At 50.7% G+C, this 26,496-nt stretch overlaps 3 protein-coding genes across 5 annotated transcripts in view; all 3 read right to left on the reverse strand.

Moving 5' to 3' along the window:
- Positions 1-424: 424 nt before the first annotated feature.
- On the reverse strand, positions 425-7,684 carry DECR2 (2,4-dienoyl-CoA reductase 2). Of its 2 annotated transcripts, none has more exons than XM_031595342.2 (9): positions 6,444-7,684; positions 6,299-6,367; positions 6,179-6,230; positions 4,277-4,412; positions 3,801-3,925; positions 3,249-3,342; positions 2,856-2,960; positions 2,231-2,419; positions 425-1,491 (listed from the first exon to the last, which is right to left on the reverse strand). In XM_031595342.2, exons 1-9 carry the CDS (start codon positions 6,539-6,541, stop codon positions 1,457-1,459), a joined length of 903 nt encoding a protein of 300 aa, XP_031451202.2. In that variant the 5' UTR covers positions 6,542-7,684; the 3' UTR covers positions 425-1,456. The 2 variants fall into 2 exon arrangements, with proteins under 2 accessions (XP_031451202.2, XP_090007756.1); XM_090151630.1 differs by having other exon boundaries at positions 2,202-2,419.
- Positions 7,685-7,820: 136 nt separating this feature from the next.
- Positions 7,821-9,229, reverse strand: NME4 (NME/NM23 nucleoside diphosphate kinase 4). Its single transcript, XM_090151629.1, has 5 exons — positions 9,071-9,229; positions 8,425-8,555; positions 8,239-8,340; positions 8,050-8,162; positions 7,821-7,986 (listed from the first exon to the last, which is right to left on the reverse strand). The coding sequence occupies exons 1-5, from the start codon at positions 9,162-9,164 to the stop codon at positions 7,866-7,868; spliced, it is 561 nt and encodes a 186-aa protein (XP_090007755.1). The 5' UTR covers positions 9,165-9,229; the 3' UTR covers positions 7,821-7,865.
- An 824-nt stretch (positions 9,230-10,053) lies between these two features.
- Positions 10,054-26,496, reverse strand: part of XPO6 (exportin 6) — a 49,898-nt gene continuing 33,455 nt past the window's right edge. Inside the window, exons 12-24 of one of the 2 annotated variants that reach the window (XM_031595309.2) lie at positions 24,813-24,882; positions 23,586-23,745; positions 22,745-22,837; positions 20,850-20,994; positions 19,650-19,796; positions 18,823-19,012; positions 17,520-17,675; positions 16,016-16,130; positions 15,384-15,555; positions 14,787-14,948; positions 12,928-13,026; positions 11,646-11,876; positions 10,054-10,756 (exon numbers count right to left, since the gene is read on the reverse strand). In XM_031595309.2, coding sequence (XP_031451169.1) covers positions 10,655-10,756; positions 11,646-11,876; positions 12,928-13,026; positions 14,787-14,948; positions 15,384-15,555; positions 16,016-16,130; positions 17,520-17,675; positions 18,823-19,012; positions 19,650-19,796; positions 20,850-20,994; positions 22,745-22,837; positions 23,586-23,745; positions 24,813-24,882 — 1,842 coding nt within the window. In that variant the 3' untranslated portion in view covers positions 10,054-10,654. The remainder of the gene's footprint in view (positions 10,757-11,645; positions 11,877-12,927; positions 13,027-14,786; positions 14,949-15,383; positions 15,556-16,015; positions 16,131-17,519; positions 17,676-18,822; positions 19,013-19,649; positions 19,797-20,849; positions 20,995-22,744; positions 22,838-23,585; positions 23,746-24,812; positions 24,883-26,496) is intronic. The other variant, XM_031595308.2, reaches the window with a different exon arrangement.

Below are 26,496 nucleotides of genomic sequence, written 5' to 3' on the forward strand. Positions count from 1 at the left end.
GGGCGCCCGCCCGAGCCGCTCCCCTGGGTGCCGGTCGCTCCCCTGTAGCCCTTCCAGGCTGCACGCACACAACGTCCCACCTCTCACCTGCCAGGATCTTCCCTGCACGTAGCTGCAGCTTGCGGCCCCTCGGCACAGCCCGGGAAGACGGGACAAAGGACACAAGCCACGTTCCCGACCCTCACGTCTCTCCCTGTCACCAGGGAGCCGGTGGGCATCCCCAGCTGGGGGACAGGCGGTGCTGCAAAGCTCTTCCTTCCTTCAGCACCCTTCAAGCTGTTTCTCTAATCATCGTGCCCGAAGAGAAGGAGCAACACTCAAAGCTTTGGCTGCTGGGAGCTGGAACGGTCAAAATAGATGTGGGATCAACCCCCCCCCCCCCCCTCCCTCCCCAGGCAGGCAAACAGAGGAGAAGTGGCACAGCTCAGGCTGGAAGATCTTTATTCGTGGCCTGGAGGAAGGAGCAAAACCTGTCAAGTCTACAATCATGTAGGAAAAGAAACCAATCTTCAGCAATCTTTAAAACCAGATTAAAAGAAATCAGGATAAGCTAAAAACCTGCTGTCAGCAGTAGGAGGGCACTGCAGAGCCCCTGGAGCACACACGTTTCATTCCCAGTGCAGCCCCTGCAGCTCAGTGCTGCTCAGCAAAGGCTGAATTTCTGCTAGCCTCTGATTCACCCACCGTTGTGGTGTCTGGACATAGAAAGGGGACAGCACGAGATTGGTGCCAGAGCTATTAGAGCTGACAGACAGTGGGGGGCTGACAGACAGACAGCTCAGGCTCACCACCTTTGTTCCCACGGAAAGGACATCTCAGGCACCTCTGCACCAGTCTCAGTGTGCTGCTGCTCCAGCCAGGAGCCCCCAGAGGAAGTGAAGCTGTCCATCCCCCTGTCAGAGCCACCTTGGTCCTACTTTGTATCCAAGAGCTACCAAGCAAAAGATGCCCTGAGCACTGCAGCTGATCTCGTTCTCCTAGCAGGACAAGCTGCAGATCTGACAGCAAGCACTGGCAGTAGGGAAGTGTATGGCTTTTCCCAACCCAGAATGGGCTGAGCTATCCCCCATCCCAAAAAGGAGCTGCTGCAGGGTCCTATGCTGCTCCCAGGCAAAGAGAGGGGAGAGAGCAGGAAGTGGTCAGATACCCAGGACTGGGACTCCAGAAAGGAAAAACCAGACTAGACAGTGAGCACCACAGCCCATTCCCCTCTGCTATCCTCACAATCTCAGCCACAACAGCTCAGAAGACTGTAACAGTGCAGAGTTTGGGTACACTTGCTTCCCTGCAGCATCCTTGGTGCTCCCTCCCCCAGGCAGGAGTGGGATCAGCAGCATCACCACACTGCTGCTCTCTGCAGCTCTCAGCTCCCACTCTGGGTGACTCCACCCCGAGACGTCCCAGGGAAGCAGCATTCAGTCAAATTTCTGTCCGTCAGTCAATCCCAGGCTGTCCATCATTGATTTTTGTTTGCTCCTGCGGCCCAGACATCTGCAAGACAGCAGGGAGGTCAGCACACACAGCCCTGCTCGAGGACCACGCAGGAGTAGGGTGAAAGGAGACTCCTCTCCCAGAAAGCACCCAGCCCTGGCAGTGAGCTCCGTGGGCACATGCAGCCAAAATGAGCCCTGAGAGCAATGCAACCCCATGATACATGCTGCAATAATTTTTGGACAGGCTGCTCTGGTGGTTGGCGACCCTGCACATAACAGGGGGGTTGAAACTAGATGATCATTGTGGTCCTTTAAAACCCAGGCCATTCTATGAATTCATGCAAGGAAGATAGGGGAGGCAGAGGCTGCCAGGACTCTGTATCCAAGCCTGCTGATGGGGCACAGAAGCAGGTATTATTGCCTTGCCCCAGGGGGCATTTAGAGATGTCCAGACAATAACCTCCAGCAGGAAGAAGAGATCTGCCCACCCCACAGCTCATCCCACGCACATCCCTCGCTTGCTCAAGCAGGAACTGGGTGCAGGGGAGTGCTGAAACCCACTCAGGACAGCCCAGCACCCCCCAAGCTTGCTGAGGCACGATGGTCTGAGCCTCAGGAGAGGCAGAGCCTGGCACAACTCGACCAAGGCACTGCAAGAAGGGGCAATGCAATACCCACTGGACCGCAACCATGCCTCTACACCACGGGGCAACAGGGTTTCTGACACAAGCCCTGCTCTAATCCCACAGAGGGGGAAAGGCACGTCACCTAAAGTTTAGCAGAGGATGCAGCAATACCCAGCAAGGCGGAGAAGCTGTTGGCAGAGGTCAGCCAGCTCCCACCATCCACGACCAGTGTGGTGCCAGTCACGTAGGAGGAGAGGGGGCTCGCCAGGTACAGCGCACTGTGGGCGATCTCCGTCTTGTTCCCTGCACGCTGGAGGGGGATCGTGTCAAACTGCTTTGAGTCCTTGGCAAATTTTCCACCTAAATGATGGGAGAAAGAGCCAGCTATGACCACGGGACCTCCTGCCCATCACCACTGCCTGCCAGACACTGCCATCCAGCAGCGCTGCTCGTGCGGTGTCAGTTGCTGAGAGCCCCAGGGAAGTTCAATGAGATGCTGGCACAGCCCTAGGGATGGCCCAGGGACAAAGAGAGTTCAGTAAAGGGATCTCAAGCACAGCTGTGAAACTTGTAACTGGATGCTGTAACAGTGAGCTTGAGGCATGAGATCTCTGAGCTTTCCCAGCCTCCAGGGCTGAACACACAGATGGACTTCAAGAGCTGAGCCCGCAGGCACAGCAGCTACCTGCAGCACACCACATGAGCTGCGTGGCACAGGTGGTCCATGATGGTCCCCCTCCCAGAGAGATACCAGCAAAGCATTGCTGAGACACAGCCAGGAGCCCCAGGGCCTTACCCAGCCGCCGGAACCCCTCGGTGCCTGTGATGGGGCCTGGTGCCAAGCTGTTCACTCGGATGTTGTTGGGACCCCACTCTACAGCAAGGTGACGGGTCATGGCATCTGGGGAGGGGAACACATTACAAAAGGAATGAAAAAGGGAAAGTAAAAACCATTCCACCAACTGTTGTGGGAGGGGGAAAAAAGCCAAGGGAGGTTTTGGCCAAGAACAAAGGGCTCGAGAAAGGAGAAGAGCCCCACATCAAACATAGGCATATACAGCACCACACAGTAACCACACTGATTCATGTCCAGCTCTCCCACCACAGACATCTTCCCATCCCAATACTCAGGAGCTTCCTTAGTGGCCCCATACAGCTTGCAGAAACTCAGCAAGAAGCACTTAGGTACCTATAGCAGCCTTAGCAGAACCAGCGTGCACCTGGAGGGCTTGCCCTCGGTAGCTCAGAGTTGCTGTGATGTTAATGACGACCCCACCGTGGTCCTGGGGAGAGAAAGGAGATGCAGAATTAGGAGGGAGTGGCATGAGGGTCACATAGGAGCACGATGGGCTTGGAGGGAAGGTCACTCGTGGGGACAGACATCCCTGTGTTGCCAACTCACTGAGCAGGGCCCTGCCAAAGAAGTGGGAGGTACAAGCAATGAGCAAAGACCAAACTAAACAGAGAAGCAGCAGTTTGCAGCTTCTTCCCAGACAGGTGGCAGAGCACAGACAGGTGCTACACAAATCAACGCCCTGTGGCTAGGGACAGGCAGGAAACAAAGCACAGCTCTCACTTCTGGCACAGAGGCTGCAGTCCCCAGAAGGGGATGGACTGGATTCAGTGAGCAGGGCAGGTGGGGCAGGCTGACAGAGCAGTGCTCTGCTCCCTTCCACCTTTTAGGATTCACCAAAGTGTGCTTTGCACAGCACTAACCTCCTCCTTACCAGGAGGAACTTACACGGAAATATTTCTCAAAGAGGATTTTGGAGGTGTTGAAGGTGCCAAGAGTGTCAATATCCATCACTGTCTTGAAGGCGTTGAAGGACAGAGCGCTGGCTGGGCACAGAAAGTTTCCTGCAGCACCTGAGGACAAGCAGTTGGGGTTACAGTCAGCTCAGGACACTTCCGTGAGGGGGACAGCAGGCAATAATGCTTGGGTAAGGCTGGTGATGAAGTGGAAACAGTTCCAATAATGGCCTGTAGCTCTAGGTATCTAGGAGTGATTCACAGTGAGAACAATAAAACTCAGTCTCTTGTTTCTCTGAGACTGTTCCCTCTGTGCTGCTCTCAGGGGTTCACACCATCAGTTGCTCAGATGCTCCCAGAGCAAAGCAGCATAAGCCAGACAGAGCAAATACAGCTCGTGTGCTGGAGAACACCCTGCCTAACAGACAGCCTGTGCCATCTCTCCCACAGCACGCTCCAGTGGCTCACCATTAACCAGGATGTCAATCTGCTTGAACTGTTTCAGTGTCTCATCCACTGCTGTCATGATGGTTTGTGGCTGCCTGACATCTACGGACAGAGGCAGGCACTGCTGCCCTGTGGCTGCAACCAGCTTTTTTGAGGCCTGAAAAAAAGAGAAAAGCAAGATTCTTTCTGGGATTCTGTTCTTCAGCAAGGGCCAGACCAGATCTCACACAAGCAAGCAAGCTAGGAAGAAGCTGCATCCCTGTCAGCACAAAGCAAGCACAGGCATTACCCACATGAACACAAGTCATGTCTTGTTCCAGAAGCAGCTGCATTTCATCAGCCAGCACAACCATCATGTTTCTAAACAAAAAAAGCCAATACAGCCCTTAGGCAGGGGAGAGAACTGTCCAAACACAGCCAGGGCACCTGGGGAGCCAGAGACAGCTCCTGCACATCATGTCCCATGTAGAGGACAGATTGCTAAGTCCAACTGTTTCCACAGCCTTTACAGACACAGCACACCCCAAGCAACAGCTCTGCAGGGCAGGTACAAAGGTTGGACCCCGGTGAGGTCCTGGAAATAAGTAACCTTTAGATCCAAAATGTTGGTGGGTAAAAGGGCAATTGCTAACCAGCAGTTATCAAGACTCTGCCTGCGAGGTACAGGAGGCAGCTCAGCATGAAGCCATCGCCAAGGCCCGAGCACTGCATACAAACTGAGCCACAGCCCCACACAACAGCTGGTGATGTTCCGCATGCCCACATGGGCTCCTCAGGCTGTTTTCTGAGAAGCTTTGAGCTGACCACAAGGCACGCACAGGTCAAGGCCTTGGAAATCAGTCCCTGTGCTCTCAGAAGGCTCCAATCCCTCAGGACTAAAAAGCTGCTGAGTTTCGCTGCTTGTTTTCTGACACATGAGCATGAAGGAATGCACAGCAACAGAGCTAAGTGCCTCCAGGCTGGGTCATGCCAGCTCAGCCCCAAGCACTCAGTTTGCTCTTTATTATATTTCAGTGAACTCTCTGTGATCCCTGCAAAGCTCTCTTGTGGCCGCTTCCAGCACAGAGCAGCACACGAGCCCAGCACAGCTCCTCCTGTCCCTGCACCTAAAACACAAAGCATAACAGGGATTTTGGGGCTCAGAGCATCTGCACCACCCATATAAAGGGAACTCATAGAATCACAGAACGGCTGGAGTTGGAAGGACCCTTTAAAGGGTCTCTCATCAGCAGAGGGGTGGCCAGCAGGGACAGGGAGGTGGTTGTCCCTCTCTACTCTGCTCTTGTGAGGCCCCATCTGCAGCACTGTGTGCAGGTCTGGAGCCCCTAGTAAAAGAAAAACAGGGAGCTGTTGGAGAAGGTCCAGAGGAGCCACAAAGATGATCAGCCTGCAAAGACAGGCTGAGGGAGCTGGGCTTGTTCAGCATGGAGAAAAGAAGGCTGTGGGGTGACCTCATTGCAGCATTTCAGTACCTAAAGGGAGCCTACAGACAGGAGGGGAATCAACTCTTGGAAAGGGTAGATAACAGCAGGACGAGGGGAAATGGTTTGAAGTTGAGGGAGGGAAGATTGAGGTTGGATGTCAGGGGGAAGTTGTTTGCTGTGAGAGTGGTGAGGTGCTGGAACAGCTGCCCAGAGAGGCTGTGATGCCCCGTCCATCCCTGGAGGTGTTCAAGGCCAGGCTGGATGGGGCCCTGGGCAGCCTGGGCTGGTATTAAATGGGGACGTTGGTGGCCCTGCATGCAGCAGGGGGTTGAAGCTTCGTGATCCTTGAGGTCCCTCCCAACCCTGGCCATTCTATGATTCTGTGAAAGGCCACCAGGTCCCGCACTCCACACTGAACACGGACACCCATACAGCCACATACACCCCGCAGCCTCCCTTCAGCTCCCGCTCCCTCCTCACCCCGCAGCCCGGCGCTCACCTCGGCCACACGCTGTTGATTCCGGCCGGCGATGGCGGTCCGACAGCCGTGCCTGCAACGGAGGGGCGGTGAGAACGGCCCGCGGAGCCCCCGCAGGGCCCGGCCCGGCCCGGCCCGTACCTCATAAAGATCTCCGCGATGCGGAAGCCGATCCCGGAGCCGCCGCCGGTGATGAACGCCACGCGGCCCCTATAGGAGAGGAACGAGGGGACGTGAGGAGCGAACCGGGCCACCCCGATGCTGCCCGGCCCCGCACGGCACTCACGCCAGGATGTCGGGGCTGAAGAGGTGCCGGTATTCCCCGAGGCAATCATCGCCATCCACGTCCGGCGGCGGATCCGAAGCGCCGCGCTGCTCCGCCATGGCTGCCGCACTGAGCGACCCGCGCCCGCGCACGGCACGCCGGGACGCCCCGCCGCAAGGCACGCCGGGAGCGGAAGTCTGACGCGGGGCATGCCGGGATCTGTAGTTTCAGCCCGCGCCGCAGCTCTTCGCGCATGCGCGGGCGTCAGCAGCCGTCGCCCGGCAACGGCGCGGGGCTGGAGCGCGACTCGCAGCGCCGCCCGCTGTCACACGCGTGTCCCCAGCGGCGGACCGGGCATCTCGTCCTGCCCGCCGTGCCTCCCAGTTCCCCCACCGCAATGCCAGGTCACTCAGGGGTCTCCCCGTGCCCCCACGCTGCCCCCAAGGACGTCCCAGTGCCTCCCAGTTCCGTCCCAGTGAGCCCACGTGACATCTCAGTGCCACCCAGCGACATCCCAGCGCCCCCAAAAGACATCCCCGTGTCGCCCAGTGGCTCCCGATGACATCCAGCACTTGTCAGTACCATCCCAGTGACGTCCCATTGCCCTCTAGTGCCCCCCAGCACTTACTGGTGCCTCCCAGAGTTTCCCAGTGCCCTCCCAGCAGCCCCAGTGACATCACCGTGCTTCCCAGTGTCCCCCCAGCACTTCTCCGTGACACCCCAGAGCTGTGCGTTGCAACTCCATGATACACCAGTGCCTCCCAGTGACATCCCGCACTTCTTGGTGACATTTCAGTGTGTCCCAGTGACGTCCCACTGCTCTCTGCTGCCCTTCCCAGTGCCAGTGCCCCCCATGACCTCCCACTGTCTCCCAGTTCCACTCTGGTGATGCCATGCGATAACCCACTGCCATCTCAGTGACATCCCTCTGCCCCCCAGTGACACCCAGTGCTTCTCAGTGGGTATCTCAGCACCTCCAGCATTTCTTATTGCCTCTTGGATCTCGCCAGTAGCCTCGCAGTGCCCCCGGTGACATTTCTGTGCTTCCCAGCATCTCCAGCACATCCCAGTGCCTCCACAGCGAGGATTCAGTGCCATTCAGTTTCCACTCCATACTATTCAAGAACTCCCTGTGACATCCAGCACTTCTTGGTTACATCCCAGTGCTTCCCATTGTCAGCCCAGTAACATTCCCATTGTCCTCCACTGACATCCCAGTGCCTCCAGTACTTCCCAGTGACATCCCAGCGCCTCTCACCACCACCCCAGTTTCTCCTCATTGACATCCCAACGCTGACCATTGCCCATCAGTGACATCCCAGTGTCCCCCAGCACCTCCTGCTGCCTCCCAGTCCCCCCGGTTCACACCCCAGCGCTGGCGAGGGACAGGAGCAGGGCAGCAGGGGAGGTGCAGTGTTTAATAGCACGGGGGTCTCAGTGCCCTCATGGCCCATAGGTGTACTGGCTATCTCCGCTCTCCCAGGCCACCAGCTCATTCTGTTGAAACCAGAAGCCAATCTCCCGCGACGCCGTCTCCACCGAGTCGCTGGCATGCACCACGTTCCTGTGCAGGGATAGGGATGTGATCGCAGGGCTCAAGTGCCACCCCCTCCCCGTGTGCCCTTACCTGCTGACGTGCATGCTGAGGTCCCCCCGGATGGTCCCTGCCGCTGCCTGTGCTGAATCCGTGTCCCCCACCATGGCACGCGTGGAGCGCACCACGTTGTAGCCCTCCCACACCTGCAGGATGGGGGACAGCTGAGCCCCACAGCCCCGCAATGGGGTGAGATGCAGTGGGGTGAGGGCAGCTGCTCACCATGGCCACCAGCGGCCCTGATGTCATGTAGGCTAGGAGAGCGGGGTAGAAGGGCTTCTGCTTTAGGTGCTGGTAGTGCCGGTCCAGGAGGCCCCGATCCGCCTGACAGCACCATAAAGTGATGCAGGGACACCCAGGAGATGGGGGTCCATGTACACCCCCACCCCTCTCTTGCAGTGCCGGTACCTGCAGCAGCTTCATGGCCACCAGCTTGAAGCCGCGCCGCTCGAAGCGCCCGATGACATCGCCCACCAACCGCCGCTGCACCGCGTCCGGCTTCACCAACACCAGCGTCTGCTCCCGCAGCTCCGGGGGGGCTGGGGGGCACGGGGTGACTGTGGCTGCACAGCCCCTTCTGCATCCCCATCCCTATCCCTGTCCTTATCCCCCAACCCTGACCCCAGCCCCGCTGTCACTGTGATGTCCCCCATGCCCCGAGCGTGGGGTAGGGGGGAATGCGTGCCCCAAAGCTGTGATAAGCATTGAGGACACGTCCAGCAGGGACCAGCGTGCCCATCGCTGTCAGAGCTGTGCAGGAGGAGCAGGGGACAGCGCGTCCGCGGACAGGAAAGGGGATGGCTCTGAGAGAGAGCTCGCCCCACGTTCCCTGGGGGATGCTCCGTGTCTGCCCCCGGAGATCCCAGCACCAAACCCCAAAGAACGGGGACAGCAGGACGGGATGGGGCAATGGAAGGAGATGGGGAGGGGTCCCTAAGGACAAGGCAGGGAGAGGAGAGGGGGAAGGATGGGGACCGGGTCCTTAGGGGCATAAGAGGATGTGACGGGACGGGGATGGGGACCGCCCGCAGGGTCGGGCGGGGCCGGGTCTCACCGGAGCCGTAGCAGCGCGGCGGCCCGAAGGGGAGGCGGATGCCGGGCTGACCCCGCAGCAGCCCCCGCGCCAGGCAGCGCCCCAGGGAGCCCATGGCCGGGGCGGGAGGCTCGGAGCGGGTCCGGCCGCCCCGCGGGGAGGCTTTAAGGGCCCGGCGGGACCGGCTCGGCCCTCCTCTTAAAGCAGCCGCGGCCGCGGGGAGCCCCCGGTCCTGGGAACAGTCATCCCGTGTCCCACGCGTCCCATCGAGGGCTGCGGGGAAAGGGATGAGCGGGTACCGCAGCCCGGCTGCTCTACGGGCAGACACACAGCTTTTCTGAACACCTTGGGGAAACACAGGGATCTGAACGAGCATTTCAGACACCGGGGAAGGAGGAGAGGTTTCCAGCAGCACGAAGGGCTCGCAGGTCCTCCCAAGCTGGGCTCGGGCCCCCTGCCAGCTGCTGCCCTTGATCCTCCGCTCAGCCAGGGAAAAACACGCACTTTCACCCTCGGTCAGCAAACAGAGAAGAGCAACCAAACATTTTGCAAGAAGCAGAAGCATCAGCACAGAGCCCCGGGGAGGCAGTGGGACAGGCAAAGCCCCATCCAGCAGTTCCATGCAGGAGCTGCAGGTGCTGTGAGCAGCCCTTAAGCCCTCCCAGCTGCCTGCACACAGACATCTATCTCCCTTCGCAACCACATCTGGGAAGGCTTCAAGGTGAACACACGCTCCAGACGAGGGCAGGAAACTCCAGCATCTCAACCTGTCTGAATGGGGACAGAGGCTTTAATCTCACACTCCAGTGGCCTCCAGCCCAGCTTGCCCTGTGGTGCAACCCCACGTGTGTTTGGAGGTGTTCCTCCCGCAGGCTGTTCTCCGTGTATTCAGACAGCAGAATGCCAAAGGAACAGAGATCCCACCAGGAAACAGGGAACAGAGGTGGTAGGTGAAGCCGCTGGGCGCAGCTTGGTGACAGCCTGCATGGAAACTAAAACAGAGGGAAGTTATTTAAAACAACAAAGTAAGCACTTTATTTCCATGAAGCATGTTGTTTTAGTATCACAATGGAATGATGAGAAAACGTTTAAAAAAAACCCGAAGAAGTCTCTAATCCCCGCTGACAGCAGGGAGGTTTTCAAGGCAATTTAAAAAACAAAGGGAGTGACAGAAGTGCCAAAACAGTCCCCGACATCACAGTCCCCTCCTCCTCCCAGAGCCGGGCAGGGCAGGAAGGCGGAATGACACGAAGGTACGAATGGCTGAAGCAGTCTTTGGCGCTTCTGCCTCACGATTGGTACACACGAGGTCTCTCGAGACGACTCCATAAACATCTCCAGGCGCAACAGAGCGCTCTGTCGGTGGAACAAAGCCCGGTGAGCTGCTGTGCCCCGCGGCTAGGAGCTGAGACACATCCTGCAGCCAGCACTGTGGCCTTTGGGATGGGAGAGAAGGAAGCGTGGTGCATGAATCCAAACAGATGTGCCCACCTGCGAGACACCGCGTCCCGCAGTGCTGACAAAGCAGCCAGGAGAGAAGGTGGTGGCAAAACGAGACATGGATCTGTTCCCTACAGTGATCAGAACACGAGTCCAGTGCAGTAACTATAGTTTCACAGTTCCGGGGGGCAAACTGTCATTGCAAAGTCTGTAGTAACGCAGGTCATTCACCAGTCTGTGCACATTTTGGGTAAACGATGGCAGGTCCTGAAAGAGATCAAACAACACGTTGTACTGCAAACATAGGAATACCTACAGGCACCACGGGATAGCAGGGAACAGAAAGGGAGCATCTGGTGCCCCCACGTATATCCATACATACGCATCTCCTCCAGCATCTGAGCCCAGGAAACCTGAGTTTCTGCAGCCCACGTGCAGGGAACAGAGGCTGCTCCTAAGCTGCCCCAAGCAGGAGCTGACTGCACAGAACCAGGCCCTGCTCGCAGCACTGGCTCCTTGCTGTGCACTCAGGCACAACACAAATGGCCACGGCATGGCCATCTGCAGCAGCAACTGCTCAGAGTGCTCCTGCCAAGGCTCCAGTTCCCACAAAGCTCATCACAAGGCTGGTTTCCCTGAAGAGCCCTTCAAGGAATCTAATCGCCTACTAAAGATTCTCTCAGAGCTCCTTCTCTACCCCCTTAAACCTGGGGTCTCAAATCCCCACTGCCTCCCATGGGAGAGGAATCATCAACAGACAATGAGACTTCAGCAGACTGAAAGCCAGCTGTACTGCCATGAGAGAGGTGGCAGCTCCCCCGGCTGCAGCCATAATCCTCCAACATCTGGCTAGCAGCTGGAGCAAGGTTTTGGCAAGGATCTGTGTCCCACTAGCAAATGTCAGTCTACCCTTATGAAAGCTCCCCCCAGGGAATATATTAGAGCTCTAACTCCCACGGAATAAGCAAGTCCAAGAGATGAGATGGCAACTTTGCTACCTACAGCAAAAAATCCAATGCTAGGGCACCACTGACTATGCAAGTGTTTGTAACAGTGGTACCACTAAGGAGCCCATGGCTATCGGCCCCACACTCTGAGAAAAGCACTGCCCAGCCCAGGAATCCTTGCACTCCCCTGCTGCACTCTCCCTTCTTACCCTGTCCATTTTGAAATTCCTTCCCAGCACATTTTTCTGGTTTGAGTCCACACCGTCACAGCTGGCCAGGAACTCAGGGAGGAAGGCTGAGTAAAAGCCATCAAAGTCCACTGAGGCCATGTTGTAGGTAGCAATGCCAATCTCCTCCTGCAGCAGGTCGTGGGATTTGTGGACAAGCACCTGGAGCAGCACATTCACAAACTGGAACAGCATGGTTGTCCGAAAGATCTTCTGCACAGTGAGAGGAGGACACAGTCAGGCGCCTTCACACCAGGGGGGAGCACAGCACAGCTTTAGAAGTGAGAGCTTGTGGAGGTCAGATGGGCACATGGACATGGCTGCACTGGGTCACTTAATACCTGCAGTTTCTGAGCTATTGGCAAGCTCTACAAGCCCTTGAGAGCACAGATATTATTCTCCAGTCTTAGCCAGGCCAAGATCTCAAGTACCTACTGCAAAATTACCTGTGAACTTGGTCACACTTACCTCATATCTCTGGTTCAAGTTTTAAATATTAGCATTCAAGGAAACAGTATCAAGTCCCATTTAAACTCCCAAATTTTAGCCATGCACTGTGTTCTAGAAAGCAGTCAGAGTTCCTAGGGAACCTGGTTGGCTGCCTGAATGTCTGAATAGGCAGCTGCTAACATGATGGTCTGCCCTTCAGTTGTGATCACAGACAGAAACCTAAAAGCTCTGCCTCCAAAGGCTAACCAGAAGGGCAAGACCCTGGACTGCAACTCTCATTCTTTGTGGCAGCAGCTAACAAATCTAAATCAAAGGTTTTGGAGGATGGGTGCCACATGTCAGCAATGGGCAACCACCTCACAGTCACCCAACTAAATAGTAAACAGCCTGCTGCTGGTCCACACGAGAAGGATGGAGAGACTCCACCACTGTCTCACTTATGAACCATTCAATCCACCAATTTCTGCTTTGTAAGACAAGTCTCCCTGTCACTGTGTGTTCTTTGCTTTCCCTCATTGTCACAGGAGGACACAGACCAAGACTGGAAACAACTGGGGTTCCTCCTGTGCCCGGCACAGCAATGTCAGTGAGGTGGCAGTGTCACTTTGACCAGCAATGTCCTCACCACAGCCACAGCAAACAAAGGATGCAGTAAATAAGCCCCAAATCCTGACCTTCAGTTTGAGAGCCATCTGGAAGCCTAAAAGGCAGCCTTCCACTTTCACAAAGCCATTTCCAGCTTCCTTGGACTGGAAAGCTCTCACTTTTAACAGCCCTTTGTCTGGCACCTGCCCACTGGTAAGCTCAGACTCACCTTGTGGTACAGCTTTTGCTTGGTGTTCAATGTCTCCAGGTAGAAGAGATTCTGCTTGAACAGGTGAATGTCAGGCTGCAGGAAGGACTGGCCAAATGCCTGCAAAGTAGAATCAAGGGGAGGGGATTGATACCATAATGAATATCAAAACTGACAGGCAGAACAATGTTTTCACCCCAACACCACACAGCGTCTGTTTACAGATCTCCTGAAGCAATGCCATGATGTTGTTTGACATGCATGCCAACAACTCAGCTTTTTGCCAACTGTGTTCAGGTGGGAGGAACAGGACCTTCTGGTGCCACGTGCCAGGAGAACAAACCCCTGGCAGCTTCTGCTGCTTCTCAGTAAAACCTTTTTGTGAGTCTGCTGAAGTCAACCTTGTTGCCAGACTGGAGGGAATGAAGAAACTTTAGTGGCCATGTGCTCAAATCCCTGCAGAACAGTTTCTAAGCTGGGTTTATTGGGACCACGTATCACCACGCACTGAAAAGGAACAAGAGATGCTGAGCACAGTTCCCTGACAGTTTACTTGTAAAGGATATGTCTATTTCTCAGAAGAACCCAGAGTACCATGGTGAGCATGAATAAAGCCAGAACATACTCACTGCTCTTGCTGTTTATCTGCATCTAGAGGGCAAGATGACTGGCAGATGTGGTTAAGATGCTACTGCAGTAAGCTATAAGTTATGGGTGAGGACTGGGAGGCAGACCCAGGCATACCAAATCCCTCAACAAGATCTGCTGGATCCCACTGAAGCATGGTATGCCTGTATAGACTCTGGGATAAAGCACTTTTGAAACACTATATAGATGAGCAGAAGCAGACAGTAGAACCTTCATGGTTGCTGCTCCAAGATATCATGAAGATATCAAAGGTTATTCCTTTGCAATAGCCATTTATTGCTAGATGGACAGAGATGGCCCTGATCTGTGGAAACCAGCACGTGAACTACTAACACTAAACAAGACACTGGCTGTTCTTGCAGTGAAAAACACTCACAGAACATTCAGCTTTTGCACCAAAGCAGCAGTGCCCAAGCAGTAAAACTGGCCCAGCAGTGCCAAGCAGCCTGCAGCTGTTACTGAGACAACTTCATCAAGCTTCCCCCAAAACAAGATGCTGAGGCAAGTGAGGAAATGTTAAGCTGCTACAGGAGAAAAAAGAAGCTTGGGTAGCTCTGGACAGGGGCAGCTCTGGTCTCTATTCACAATAATGCTAAAATACAGAAAGTATCAGCATAGTTCACATCATACAGCACAAGAGCTCCCTCTTTATGTGTCCACCAGAAGGTCTCCAGCCTCCATAAGCTTTTGGACAGGGCAGCTCTGCAGGGCCCTCCCTCTTGCAGTCTGACACGTGGCCCTCACTGCCTTCTGACTGCCACCTGCTCTTAGCTTCCAGAGCACAGTGTGAACATGCTGCTGTTTGCACTGCAAAAGGGCCCCACAGCAGACAGGCTGCAACAGGCTGCTCATGAGAAGTCTGATATTTTTCTGTGTTTCTGTATAAAACCAGAGGACATCTTGGTTTCAGGAAACCTTTCCTGCACCAGCAATTTGATGGAATCAAAGCAGAAGTAAACAGGACTGCACCAGTAATATTTTAGGTCCAGACGAAGAATGTAGGCATGGAAAGGAATTAGCAGGAGTGAGAAAGGAATGCTAAATGAGGCACTGTGAGCTCTGCAAGCACATCAGCAAGATGTCTCTACAAATATTTTCATTTTTAGCAGTTCCTACACACAAGACCTCACTCTGGACATTGTCTAATCCCCAGCAGCCACATTTAATGTCCTGCCAAAAGCAGCACGTGTTCTGTTACAAAAAGGGTTCTTACAGAACTGTAGTGGAGTTACCTGCATGATGGCACTGAACTGCGCTTCATTCTCCATCTGCTCTTCTGCCACCCCCCTCTGGACACTGGCCAGAACACTGGATTTGAAGAAGTACCGCCAGTTGTGATGGAGGACTCGGAAAAGCAGCTCAAATAATTCTGCTTTCACATCAGGAGATGAGCGCTAGGAGAAAAGAACAACACCTCAGAAGAGGCTCCTGTGCTGGAATCCCACTTATCATCCCCTGGGTCCCACTGCTGGCAGCACCCTGTCTGGTGGCCATCCAGGAGCACTCTGCAGCTGTGGTACCAAAACGAAGGATTTCCTTCTATGGAAGGCATCGACCTCAGCAGCTGCTGGATCACACCATCATGCTACGAACACATAATCCAGTTTTGTTTTACCTCCTGCTTTGAGCATGTCTGTACTTCTAGTGTCTATGACAATTTCTGACAAAATCCTCCAACCACTCTACTTCCAAACCCCCCACCCCCAGCTTTCCCCACACTGGGACTGACATTTACAGCTCCTGGAAAGCAAAGCCCTTCTTTGCTCCCACAGCCCCAGCAAGGCCTTCTCTTCCCCCTCTGCGTTCACCTGGTGTGAAAGCAGTCCTACCTCTGCAATGATGGGGTACACCTGCTCCATGCACAGTGAGATGACACTGGGTAGAAAAGGCTTGAATACTTGGCCTGGTTCCTGCACCACCACTTGCAGAATTTTCAGAAACTTCTCCACCACTCGACAGCCAGTGCTCCCCTCATGGAGGATGCTCTCTGCCAGCTGCTCTCTACAATAAAAAATGAAGTTGTTGGATGGGATCTTCCCCTGAGATCAGCATGCTTACCTACCAAATTTAAAGGGAAGCAGTCTCTAAGCTTCCCCAGCTAATACAGCCCAAGCATATTAAGCCACGGAAGGGAAGTAGCTTCCCTAACAGAAGCTACCCTCTAGGGACAACAGGGATGCACAAAGACACTAACTAAGTAATGCCAGAGTCCAGTGTTCAGTATCACATACTTCCAAGACTGTCAAGTCTCTGGGAAAGCTGAAATTGCACATCAGGTACACATGCCATTGTGGACGGACTGGGTCACTTCAGGCTTAGAAATATTTTCCTTAAACTAAGCCCTGGACACAGAGGAAGAAGTGGAACACTCTTTTCTCTTTGGACAGGGATATGTTCAGTTAGCTGGCCAAGACAAATCATCACCAGGGATAAGAAAAAAATAACCAGTACAAGACAATACCTGGTGAACATATTTAGGAAAGTCTGTATGATCTGCTCAGTGAAAGGCACTCCCATCTGCACTCTCAGTCCTTGAAACAAAGTGAGGAAGAAGCTCAGCATCTCATCCGTCACATCTAAGACAAAACAGGAAAGCAAACAGAACATGTTGAGGCAATGTTCAAATACACAAAGAAGTCTTTTATGTGATACCTGCTCCTGCTGTACAGGGAATTACATTTATTCCTGAAGCAGCAGCTTCACCATTAAAAACTGAAATCAATAGTTGGTCCTACAGGACTTGAAAATGGCTCAGACGTTTCCAGGGACAAGTATGGTCAGCATCAACAACTCAGAACAAATACAGCAGTGCAAGGGCCATGGGTCTGTCTGCCTACACAGACTGCTTGGAGAAAGCTCCTGCAATGGTCTGGGCTTCAGCAGCACACTGCACACACAGGGTTAACAGGAAATATGAGGAAATCCACAACAGTTCTGTACAACTTGAAGTGGCCAAGAGATAGAATCCAGCTTTTTTTCTTTTTCTTTTTTTTTTTTTTAGAGGGGGCTGGATCTGACAAGATTAGCTGCACTGAAGGTAATTCACCATCACACCCAGCGTGCTTTATTGAACAGCCACAGTAAGCTGCAACCACTCAGGTTCTGCTTCATACAGACTCTTATAGAAAACACAGAACAGGTGAGCAGCTTCATGCAACTGAAAGTAGCAATTCACTGGAGTCACAGCATCAGCTTGTTGCCTTGGATCCTTTATGTCTTTGTTTTGGCTCCCCACAGGCCCGTTTCACTGAGAAGATCCCACCTGGCTCCAGAAGTTTTTCTGGAATGCCTGGCTCTTCACAAAGCTGCTGCAGCCCCAGGCAAATGACGAGATACAAAATGTAAGAACTGGCCACAAGACTGCCAAACAGCAGTCCTGGTTACATTGACTCACAGAATGACTTGGGTTGGAAGAGACTTTAAAGAGCATTTATAGTTCCAACCTCCCCCTGCTGTAGGCAGGGTTGCCATGCCATCAGGTTGTCCAGGCCCCATTCATCATCTTGGACATGGATCCTTGAGGTCCCTTCCAACCCTGGCAATTCTGTGATTCTGTGACATCTTGGGAGCCAGTCCTTTACAAGGATATTAAAAAAAATCATGACCACTACTATGCTTTGTTTTCAAGCTTTTGGAGAGAATTGGAGAGAATAAGTGACAAACATAGGCACGGAATTTTGAAGCTCTTTTTGTGCTCATGAAAAGCTCCGTTGCTTTTCGCTGCCTGAAAACAACACAGGGCATCTCCACCTACTGGAAGTGTGACAAGTCTTGATGACCGTATTGTAGATAACACCAGATCTCCCTTTCCTCTTCTGACTCAGCCCACCCACCAGGACAGACCTGCATTACACAGCAAGCCCACACACCTCCCGTGAACACCACGACCCTATGCTGATGGGCTCTGGGTGTTACTGGGAGGTGATAAAGCTACTCACAGCATTAAACCTGTCCTATGGTTATACCTGACTGATGAATGAAAGCTGGGAAGAGGGCTAGTGAGACCTGCACGGATTCTTGCAGTGACTGATAACAGATCTGCCGAGACTTGGTGGATTCTCCAGAGATACTTTCTACAATATCTTCTAAAACGCTGAGTGTCTGATGGATGATCACTTTGGCTGCAAAAAGAAAAGAGGTGATACTTCCTGCATATGTCAAAACTAGCCATAGGCAAAAAAATGAAGAGAAGTTCTTGTGTGTTGTTCTAGGTACAGCTCACAAGGCAGCACATACATCAAGCCCAGGTTGGAGTCAGAAGTGTTTCTAAAGTATGTTCACATGTTAAACATTTAAACAGGTTCAGCCAAGTAACAGTGGCAACTTCCATTCTTAAATTATACAGGCTTACTGCCCTACAGATGCACTCACTGCTTGAGAACTAAGGTAAACAGTCTGAAGGAAGCCATAGGACACCATTATTTCCAACACAACGTAGATAAAGAAGAAACAGTCAAGAAAACAGAAGCTTATTCTGATAGCAAAATATCCTGCAAATCTCTATTTGTGGAAGTAATAATTGGAGTGATACACAAACACTAAATAAACTAACCCAGAAGTCAGAACTGACCCACGTGAGCAGGCTGACCCCTTTGTGGAGCTCAACCAACCCTCTTCATGCTTCCTTGCCCCACAGAGCCGACCAGCAAGTCAGCTTTGTCAGAAGCTGTGATGCTGTGTACTTTTAAGCAAAGAATTCAAACAAACAAACGAAAACCAGAACAAAAAGATGACAAGACACCCAAATGCAGTCCCAAAACACACACAGCTTCAAAAGGACCCCAAACCCCATCATTTCAGGGCTCTCATCTTACACATGCATACCCTCAGCAGTATTTCCTAAGTCTAGAAGAAATTCTTATTTTCCCCTTTAAGCTTCTTAAACCATAATCTTCATTAACACTGCCTCCAGTCAATGTTTCTAGTACTAGAGTGTGGTAGTCCCAGCATTAGGTTGCTCAGCAGCCCCAGTGCAATCAGTGCCATTCAAATTTTTATTACAAACTTGATCCCACTTTCCCTGAGCAATTGAGGAAGACAGTACTTTGATGGAGCAGTTTGCAGCAGCCTGGGGTGAAAGCATCCCTTACAAACCATAGAGGAAGTGTTTCTTACAAAAAAGAAACTAACTGCTCCTTTCCTATCCTTCTCACGTGCTAAACAGTTCTCAGCCAAAATAATTACTGGAAAGACAGCTCAACGACTCCCTCCAACAGTTAGCACTGCAACTGCAGGAGGCTAGCACATACTAAGGAATTGGGTACTTACTGTCCTCCAGCTGCACCTTCCTCTGTGGCAATATAGCATTAGATTTCAATTGGCGATAGTCCCTCGTCAGGGCAGAGATGAGGCTGGTGTGGTTGGTGGAGCGAACAGCCCACTGCTGCTCACTCTCTGGAAGATTTGGCCAAGGTAGCAACAATACATTTGATAGTGCTCTGCACACCAGCACCTGGGCCTGGAAGCAATGAAACATGGAAGTTTTCAGAGTTTGCTACTCACTTATGCGCAACCTTCGACTGACATTTTATGGCTGCCCAAAGCAGCAGTGCTAACTGTGTGTGAGGAAAGAGTTCAATAGTAGTTGTGTCCAAGTGACAACCAGCAGCTCTGCAAGGTGAGAGAGAAGCAAAGCTCCACGACTTCAAAGCTGGAGTCAGCTCTCATCTCTCTCTGCCCTTCTGTGCAACAAGAACTCAACGTTCCTTATATCTTCAAGACAAAGACAATGCCAATTCTGTTGCTCTGCCTGGTTTAGACAGGAAGCACACGTTTGTACAGCACTTTGTACCTCCATGCTAGTGCCCAATGCAATAGAATCCCCATCTTTGCTGTGGCTTTTCAGTAATTCTGTAATACATTCATTTGGAGTGAGATATCTAGAATGCTAACAGAAGTTTCACCAACTCTTTCCACATGTCAGAATCCATATGCCAGTTCTGCAAAGGCAGTGCAGTCAGGGTCTGTGTCAGCAAGTGAGAAACGACTAAGATTTAAGAGTTGCAACTGTGTTTTTTCCCTATACTGCAGCATGAAATAGATAATTATTGATAAACTGCCACTATGATTCTTTGATGTGCACAGAGCTGAAGCACCTTATCAGGAAGCCGCTGAGCAGAAGTGTCTGTGATTCTGTTGAACACCTTCTGCACTGCAGGGATGCTGATCAGGAACACTGGTCGCACCGTAGTGGCTAAGGAGACCAGCAGGTGGCACGCAGACAGCAGCAACTTCTCCTGCACCTGGAACAGAGGAGACACATGGTCAGGCTGCCCAGGACCACAAGGTGTGACACTTAGTGACAGACAGCACAGTGAGCTGCCGTTACCACACTTCTGCAAGCAAAACAGTACAAGTATTTTTATCAGAAGGGTGGTCACACACTGGAGCAGGCTTCTTAGGGGTGACTGATGCCTCATCCTGCCACTGGTCAAGAGGCATTTGGATAATGTCCTTAATGTCTGCTTTAACTTTTGGTTAATCCTGAAGAGGTCAGGCAGTTGGACTTGATACCTTTGTAGGCCCCTTCCAACTAGAATCATAATAATACTGTGGAAAAGAGATTTCCCTGTTTTCAAGCCATGATATTCCTGTAAGTTCCTTACTGTCACACTTCTGGGTGGGACAGTTAACTGCCTTCATAGAGGCTCACACGAGGCTGTGTTTTGGATTCTTGATGAAAGCACTGGTGTAGCACACTGGTGTTATCAGCTGTTGCAGAGCACTGCTTGCAGAGCCAAGAACTGTTGTGCTTCTCACACTACTGTGCCAGTGAGGAGCTTGGGGTGCACATGAAGGGGCACAGCCAGGACAGCTGACCCAAAGCTGTCCCACACCATCACAGTGCTATGCTCAGCACTAACAGCTGAGATAAAGAATGGGGGAGTGGACCGATGGGAAGGAGGGAATGAATGAATCCTACTTTCTCTTTGCTTGTATGTGCTTTACCTAGAAAACTGTCTTTATCCAAACCCACAAGTTCTTGCACTTTTACCTTCCAATTCTCTCCCCTACCTCACCTGGGCAGTGAGCAAGCAGCCAGGTGATGCAGAGCTGCCTGCTGGATACACTTATTTTGCATTAATTTGACCCATGGTGCTATTATCTTAGACTCAGCCTTGTAGGAGATGTGTTATGGCTCTAGAAGCCATACCCAACTCTCTGATTCACACCTTGGGCCACGGCATAGTCTACAGCATGCTGTTCAACACCTGAGTCCAACTACATCACCACGAGAGCCTTGAACTCTCTGTGGACATGCAGTCCCAACCCCAGCCCAGCACTGACGTGGATACCTTTGAACTGATGAGGGGTGTGATGGCCTCCAGAGCTGTGGAGACAAGAGAGATGAACTGCTCCGGGTTCTGCCGATGCACTTCACTGTAGAACTGTGCCAGCCAGTGTGAGTAGGCCTGCAGTGCAGCCAGGGACTGAGCGTGGCTGTGGGGAGAAAGCAACCATGAGCTGACATAAAGCAAACACCACAGGATGGCAAGTGCTGGCAAGACTCCAGCCTCAGTGCTCCTGTAATCAATTCCCATATTCCCTAAGCCCACAGCATGAGATTCATTTCACATGCCCACTTCATTAGTGGAAAGAGAGAGAAAATGCAATTGCCTTACAGAAGTCTTTGGGTTAACAGCCACACAGCTATCAGCCTATATAAAATATTGTCCAACTGCAGCTATCCTATCCTTGTGCTGCAGATCTTACTGAGAAGAATCAATGAACATTGATATCCCCTCCAAAAACACAGCTTCTCCTAGATGTACATGTTCCTACCATAGCAGCTGCATTTGAGATCTCAGTCACCTGTGGCAGGCAGCTTCCTGGCCTGTGTCAGCTACCTCACCACACATCAGCTTGTCAGCAAGTCCAGGGGGTTTCCACCCAATGGGCAAAGACAGAGAAATCTACTTTTAGCAGCAGGATGAAGGGGTTTTCGTGAATTAGCTCTTTTGCCTTTATATCTTGTCTCTCCCATCCTTTGTATATTTATTGCCTCTTTCTTATTCTTCAACTAGCTGCAAATTGAAACATTCTTGTGATTATGTTACATGGCCTAAAATTCTTCTTCATCCTGGACATTCAGAAGTGTGCTGTGACTGGATTCAGCCACCAAACAGTAGTGTTAAACCAACAGAGTAAAATGATAAGGTCAAACAACCAACTGGTGGGTTGCCTATAATTAGAGTTTATGATTGTATTTTGGCAGAGAGCTATCTCACGTTTTTGAGTCAGGATGACTCTTTGGAGATCAGACAGGTGTCCTCCAAATATCTGGCAAAGTACCTTTTTTAGCCTGGAACTAGAAAACAACACAATTTTCTCAAGGACATTGGATCCAAGGGGAAAGCATGAGCCCCTCTAATAGGGGCTTCCTGAGTTATTTTAAATCAGAAAGGGAAAACACCTTTGATATATGAAATATCATCTGCATAAAGCTCATTGCCAGTAACTTGGGATTAGGAAAAATCCAGCCTAGTGTGGGTTTTAAGGGAGCTGCTATTCATACAAACTGAACAAGCACAACCTTAAATTCTGCTTGCAGAATGCCAGCTGGCAATACCAGGTTTGTACAACACAGCCATTTACAACAGAAGGTCTTTAAAAAGCTGTTAGAGCGGTGTTCTATTACCAGTGGCATCAAGATTTCACACTTAATGTCAGCCTCTGGACTGAAGTCACTCATTTGTTACAGAAATGGCCTGCATTGCTGGAAGGCATACATTTGTTTTGGAAGCCAAGGACTCGAAACTTTCTACATTTTTACTTGAGCAATAAATTTGACTCTGGCAGCACAAAATCCATAAGCCTCAAACAACATACCAATCATTTCTTAAAATACCACAATTGTACACTTATTTTACCATCTAATCACGCTGCAGGTGAGCCAAGCCTTTACAGTCATCAGTACACACTGGCTTTTAGAGCTAATACAATGGGCATTTTTACTGCTGATCACAAATACGTTTTTCTTCAAATATCAATCTGAGGAAACAGTAGTTCATACCACTGACAACAGCCTTGACCTTGACCAGCCAGTGCCCTTGGTTAGCTAACAATCACAGTTTGCAGAACATCTGCCAAACAAGTGGTTAGAGTAGATGTAGGAGACCCAAAGCTGCCTCCACCCCACACAGGTACCAAATCTGTACATAATAATTTGAATTGTGTATCTCATACTCACACATCAATAAGGTCAGGTTTCAATACAGATGGTACTGCAGTTTCAATGTTGTACAGTTTAATCTGGGATCCATACAGCGTTACTTTTACCAACCTGCAAATACATGAATACATGGTGGTGCAACAGGACTGCAAGATGGATTTACACATGCGCAAACCAACCTGCTCATCTTATCTGAATGCAGCTCTTGACAAGCCTGTGTCAATATTTAGCTAGTATGTAGATTAGATGTAGACTATTTCCTTGCCCGTAATAAGATGGAACAAGTATGTTGTTCCTACATGGAGGTGAAACAATAAAGGCAGCTGTGTACAGTCCTGAATTTGAAACTATACACTAAGTTTTGTGGAGGGGAAGAATCAAGTGACTGCTTTCTAGTTTCCACAGATCTTTTATGGAAAGAGACTTTGGTGACTTAGCTAGCAGAGACATAACTGAAACAATAACAGAATTGTTTAGTTTGGAAAAAGATCTGGAATACCAAGTCCAAGCATCACTTGACCTACTGAGTTCCATCACTAAACCATCCCTCTCTCTGCCACCAGACTCCACATCCCACTTCATTATATCACAAGTGCAGATTCTGGAAAACAAGTACCTTTCTAATGACTGATTTAATCCCTCCTACTAGTTATTTCTCTGGTTAAAGGTAAAAAAGACAACTGGGAAACTTAGCACCAATGAATGTAACACTTAAGGTACTAACCACTTAATTCTTCATGTCTCAATTTAATCATAACAAGGAGAGGCAGAAGGAAACCTTGGCTTTCACATTCACTGCAGTGGTAATAATTGTCCCACGGATGATGAAGGGACAGCAAACACTCCCTTCCATTCTTACCTCTCCACAACTGTGAGAGCATCATTAAACCTGGCAGCAAACATATCCCCAATGAAGTACTCTGCTAAACGACCAACAGCCTGCAGCAAGGAGCTCAGGTCCCTCAGGGAGCAGTGCAAACGACGGCAGTCATTCTCTGCAGTGATGTTCAGTCTGTGACCTGAAATGACATTTTGGTTTGTTAGAAGTGAATCCCAAAGACACACGTGTACACATCCACTTGTGCTAAAAGGAGCTGAGTAAGAGCCTGGCAGCCTGAAAACTCATACTCCAAAAAGCATTTAACCTTGTGACTAATAAATACAGCTCTTTGGAATGGGAAACCTAATTACAAAGCTACAGGAAATGCTAAGTTTATTCTAATTACATTACAAGCATTCTTCTGAAATTAGCTCGGCAGTGGGTCACAGTTCAAAACTGAGCTCTGTCCAAGTGACTGAAATACTCTAATTGGGGAAGATGAATTCTGCTGCTCTGACAGCCACTGTTCACATTTCTCTTTAAAGGCGATGTTACAAGCAATTCCAGCCTTTTGCACGTTTATTTTCCTTTATTTGGTATTAACATCTATATAAACAAGAACTTTTTGGTTATCTGCTGACATCGGACAAGCAAAGCCAGCTTCACAGAGGCTATTAGCAGACTCCCTCTGCTGGCCAAGCTGCAACAGATGTTCTGGCAGCACAGGCATATCTGGAGCAAGAATGCATTTGCTTCTAATTTGAAATGTGGTTATGTACTTTCCTATTTCTCAATAACAAGAAAAATACAGATAAGCAGACTTCCAAGTCTTATTGCCTCGTGTGACTTTCCTGCTGCTCAGTCACATACACCTGTTTCCCAAATATCCCAAAAATGTCACTAAAAATGTTACCATGCTCTGCAGTAACAACTGTTTTCCTTTCCACTGCCCATCTAATCTCATCTTGCTCATCATTTCAGCAACAAGCTTGAACCTGTTATGTACTATCAGCAAAGTGTCACCCAGATCTCTACTGCCCTCTGAGCTACTTCTCCTGGCAGCTTCCAACTCAAACAAACCCCATGCACTACCACTTAAATGAGGATGTCTTAAGTGTCTTAAATGATCTTAGGACTGGAAGTACTTTGGAGTAACAATTTCAGATCTGAAACAGAACACAGAGAAAGCAATACCAAAGCAGATTTACAGTGTTTTGCAGCCAGCTATGCAAAGAATGAGGAACTGTACTGGGCAGTGGTGGTTACCTGTCCCTGACGTGACCACAAACTGCTGGAGTCCCAGATACACTTCCAGGTTATCCTGCAGAACTGGAAACTAGAAAGGACAAGAAACCAGCGTGACTTGGGGGCTTGGCAGGCAGTTAACTCAAATACCACAGTCTGTTAGAGAACAGTTTTCCTACTTCTTTCCAATACCTTCAAAAAGATGGCTGGACATAAGGTATGTTTCTAAGTTCTGGGCTGATTCTGCAGTTTATGTCTTGATAGCTGCCATCAAAACAATGAAGATCATCACACTGATGGTCTGTGGCAGCTCTCCTTCTCCCATGAGACTGACAACCAGTGTAAAAAGACAGCAGCTTGACAAGTTGAAGGGGTGGCACAGGAGAAACATATAGATGGATATAACCCAGCCCAGAGGGGTACACAGCCAAGGAAAAGGCAGAGCCTGGGGCACAGGAAGCCTGCACTGCATCTGCCAGACACAGAAGCATTAGCTCCTCAGAAATACAGCTACCAAAATAATATTCCACTTAAGAAGCTGAGCTCAGTGCCTCTAACAGAATACAGAAGGGAAACACCATGGCCACTTGCTGCCAAGCTGCACACTGCAGCAACAACAGCTGAAGCCCCTCAGGGAAAACAGCTAAGGGAACAAACAACAGTCGTCATGCATCCTGGCCTGGGAACACAGAGCAGTAACCTAACTCCATCTTTCAGGACTGACAGCAAATATGCCTGCTTCTATCAATACTTCAGCAGAGCAACAGGTTATGCTAACACTTGAAATGTGATGCACACAGACCTGGAAGCTTTCTAATCAGCATTCAGCAGCCATTGTACTTCAGTGGTGTGTATTAAGGGATTATTTGCCTTGTGCTAAATCATACAGAAACCTTTTTCTTGTAGATATTCCACCTGAAAAAATATTTTCCAACACTTTGGCATAATTCTGCTTATTTTCTACTGGCACAGTCACCATATTTAAGGAGGCTGGATTTATGGAAGTTTGTTCATCCTTTAGCAGAAGGAACTGCAGCTTTTCATTCCCCAGCATGGGACAGCAGAGCTGCACACTGTGTCAGTTACTTGCTCCTGATGGAGCAGCCATTGCTCTCAGCATTGCTGCAGAGACTATTGTTCAAGAAATTTTGCCTGCTTTCCACATCTCCCACAGGGCTCAAGCATTCATTAGCACATTTCTAGCATACAAGTGCCCGTCATACAACTGCAGGAGGAGAACTATTTGAAAAGGACAACACAACAGCCTTCCTCATGTTAATGTGTTACTTGAAGGAAGCCACATGCTCTTCACATAACCCATATGCTCCCTGAAACAGCTGTTCTGTTTGTTTGCCTCGCCACTATGCTGCAGAGGAAGCCCCATTCATCTGAGGTCTGCCTGCTCACAACTTCAGAGCTCCTAGCACTGTACTTCTGGAGCTTTTTTCTGCTCAGACACCTTCCAGCCTCAGTAGCAGCTCACTGTGCTCTGCTTCTTGAGAACACAGCTCAGAGGTCTGAGCATGCAACATTTCCAGCAAGGAGCTTGCTTTGACATCCCACTGCATACACCTGCCTTTCTTCTCATCCAGAGAACAGGCACCAGCACCTCTAACTTTGGGCTCTAGGGGCTCACAGCCTCGAGATCTCTCCTTTAGAAACCATTATAATGCTTCAAAATGAGACAGCTTTTAAAATGTTCATC

The sequence above is a fragment of the Phasianus colchicus genome, chromosome 16 (assembly GCF_987193195.1).
Source record: "Phasianus colchicus chromosome 16, bPhaCol1.hap1.1, whole genome shotgun sequence".
Taxonomy (NCBI): Eukaryota; Metazoa; Chordata; class Aves; order Galliformes; family Phasianidae; genus Phasianus; species Phasianus colchicus.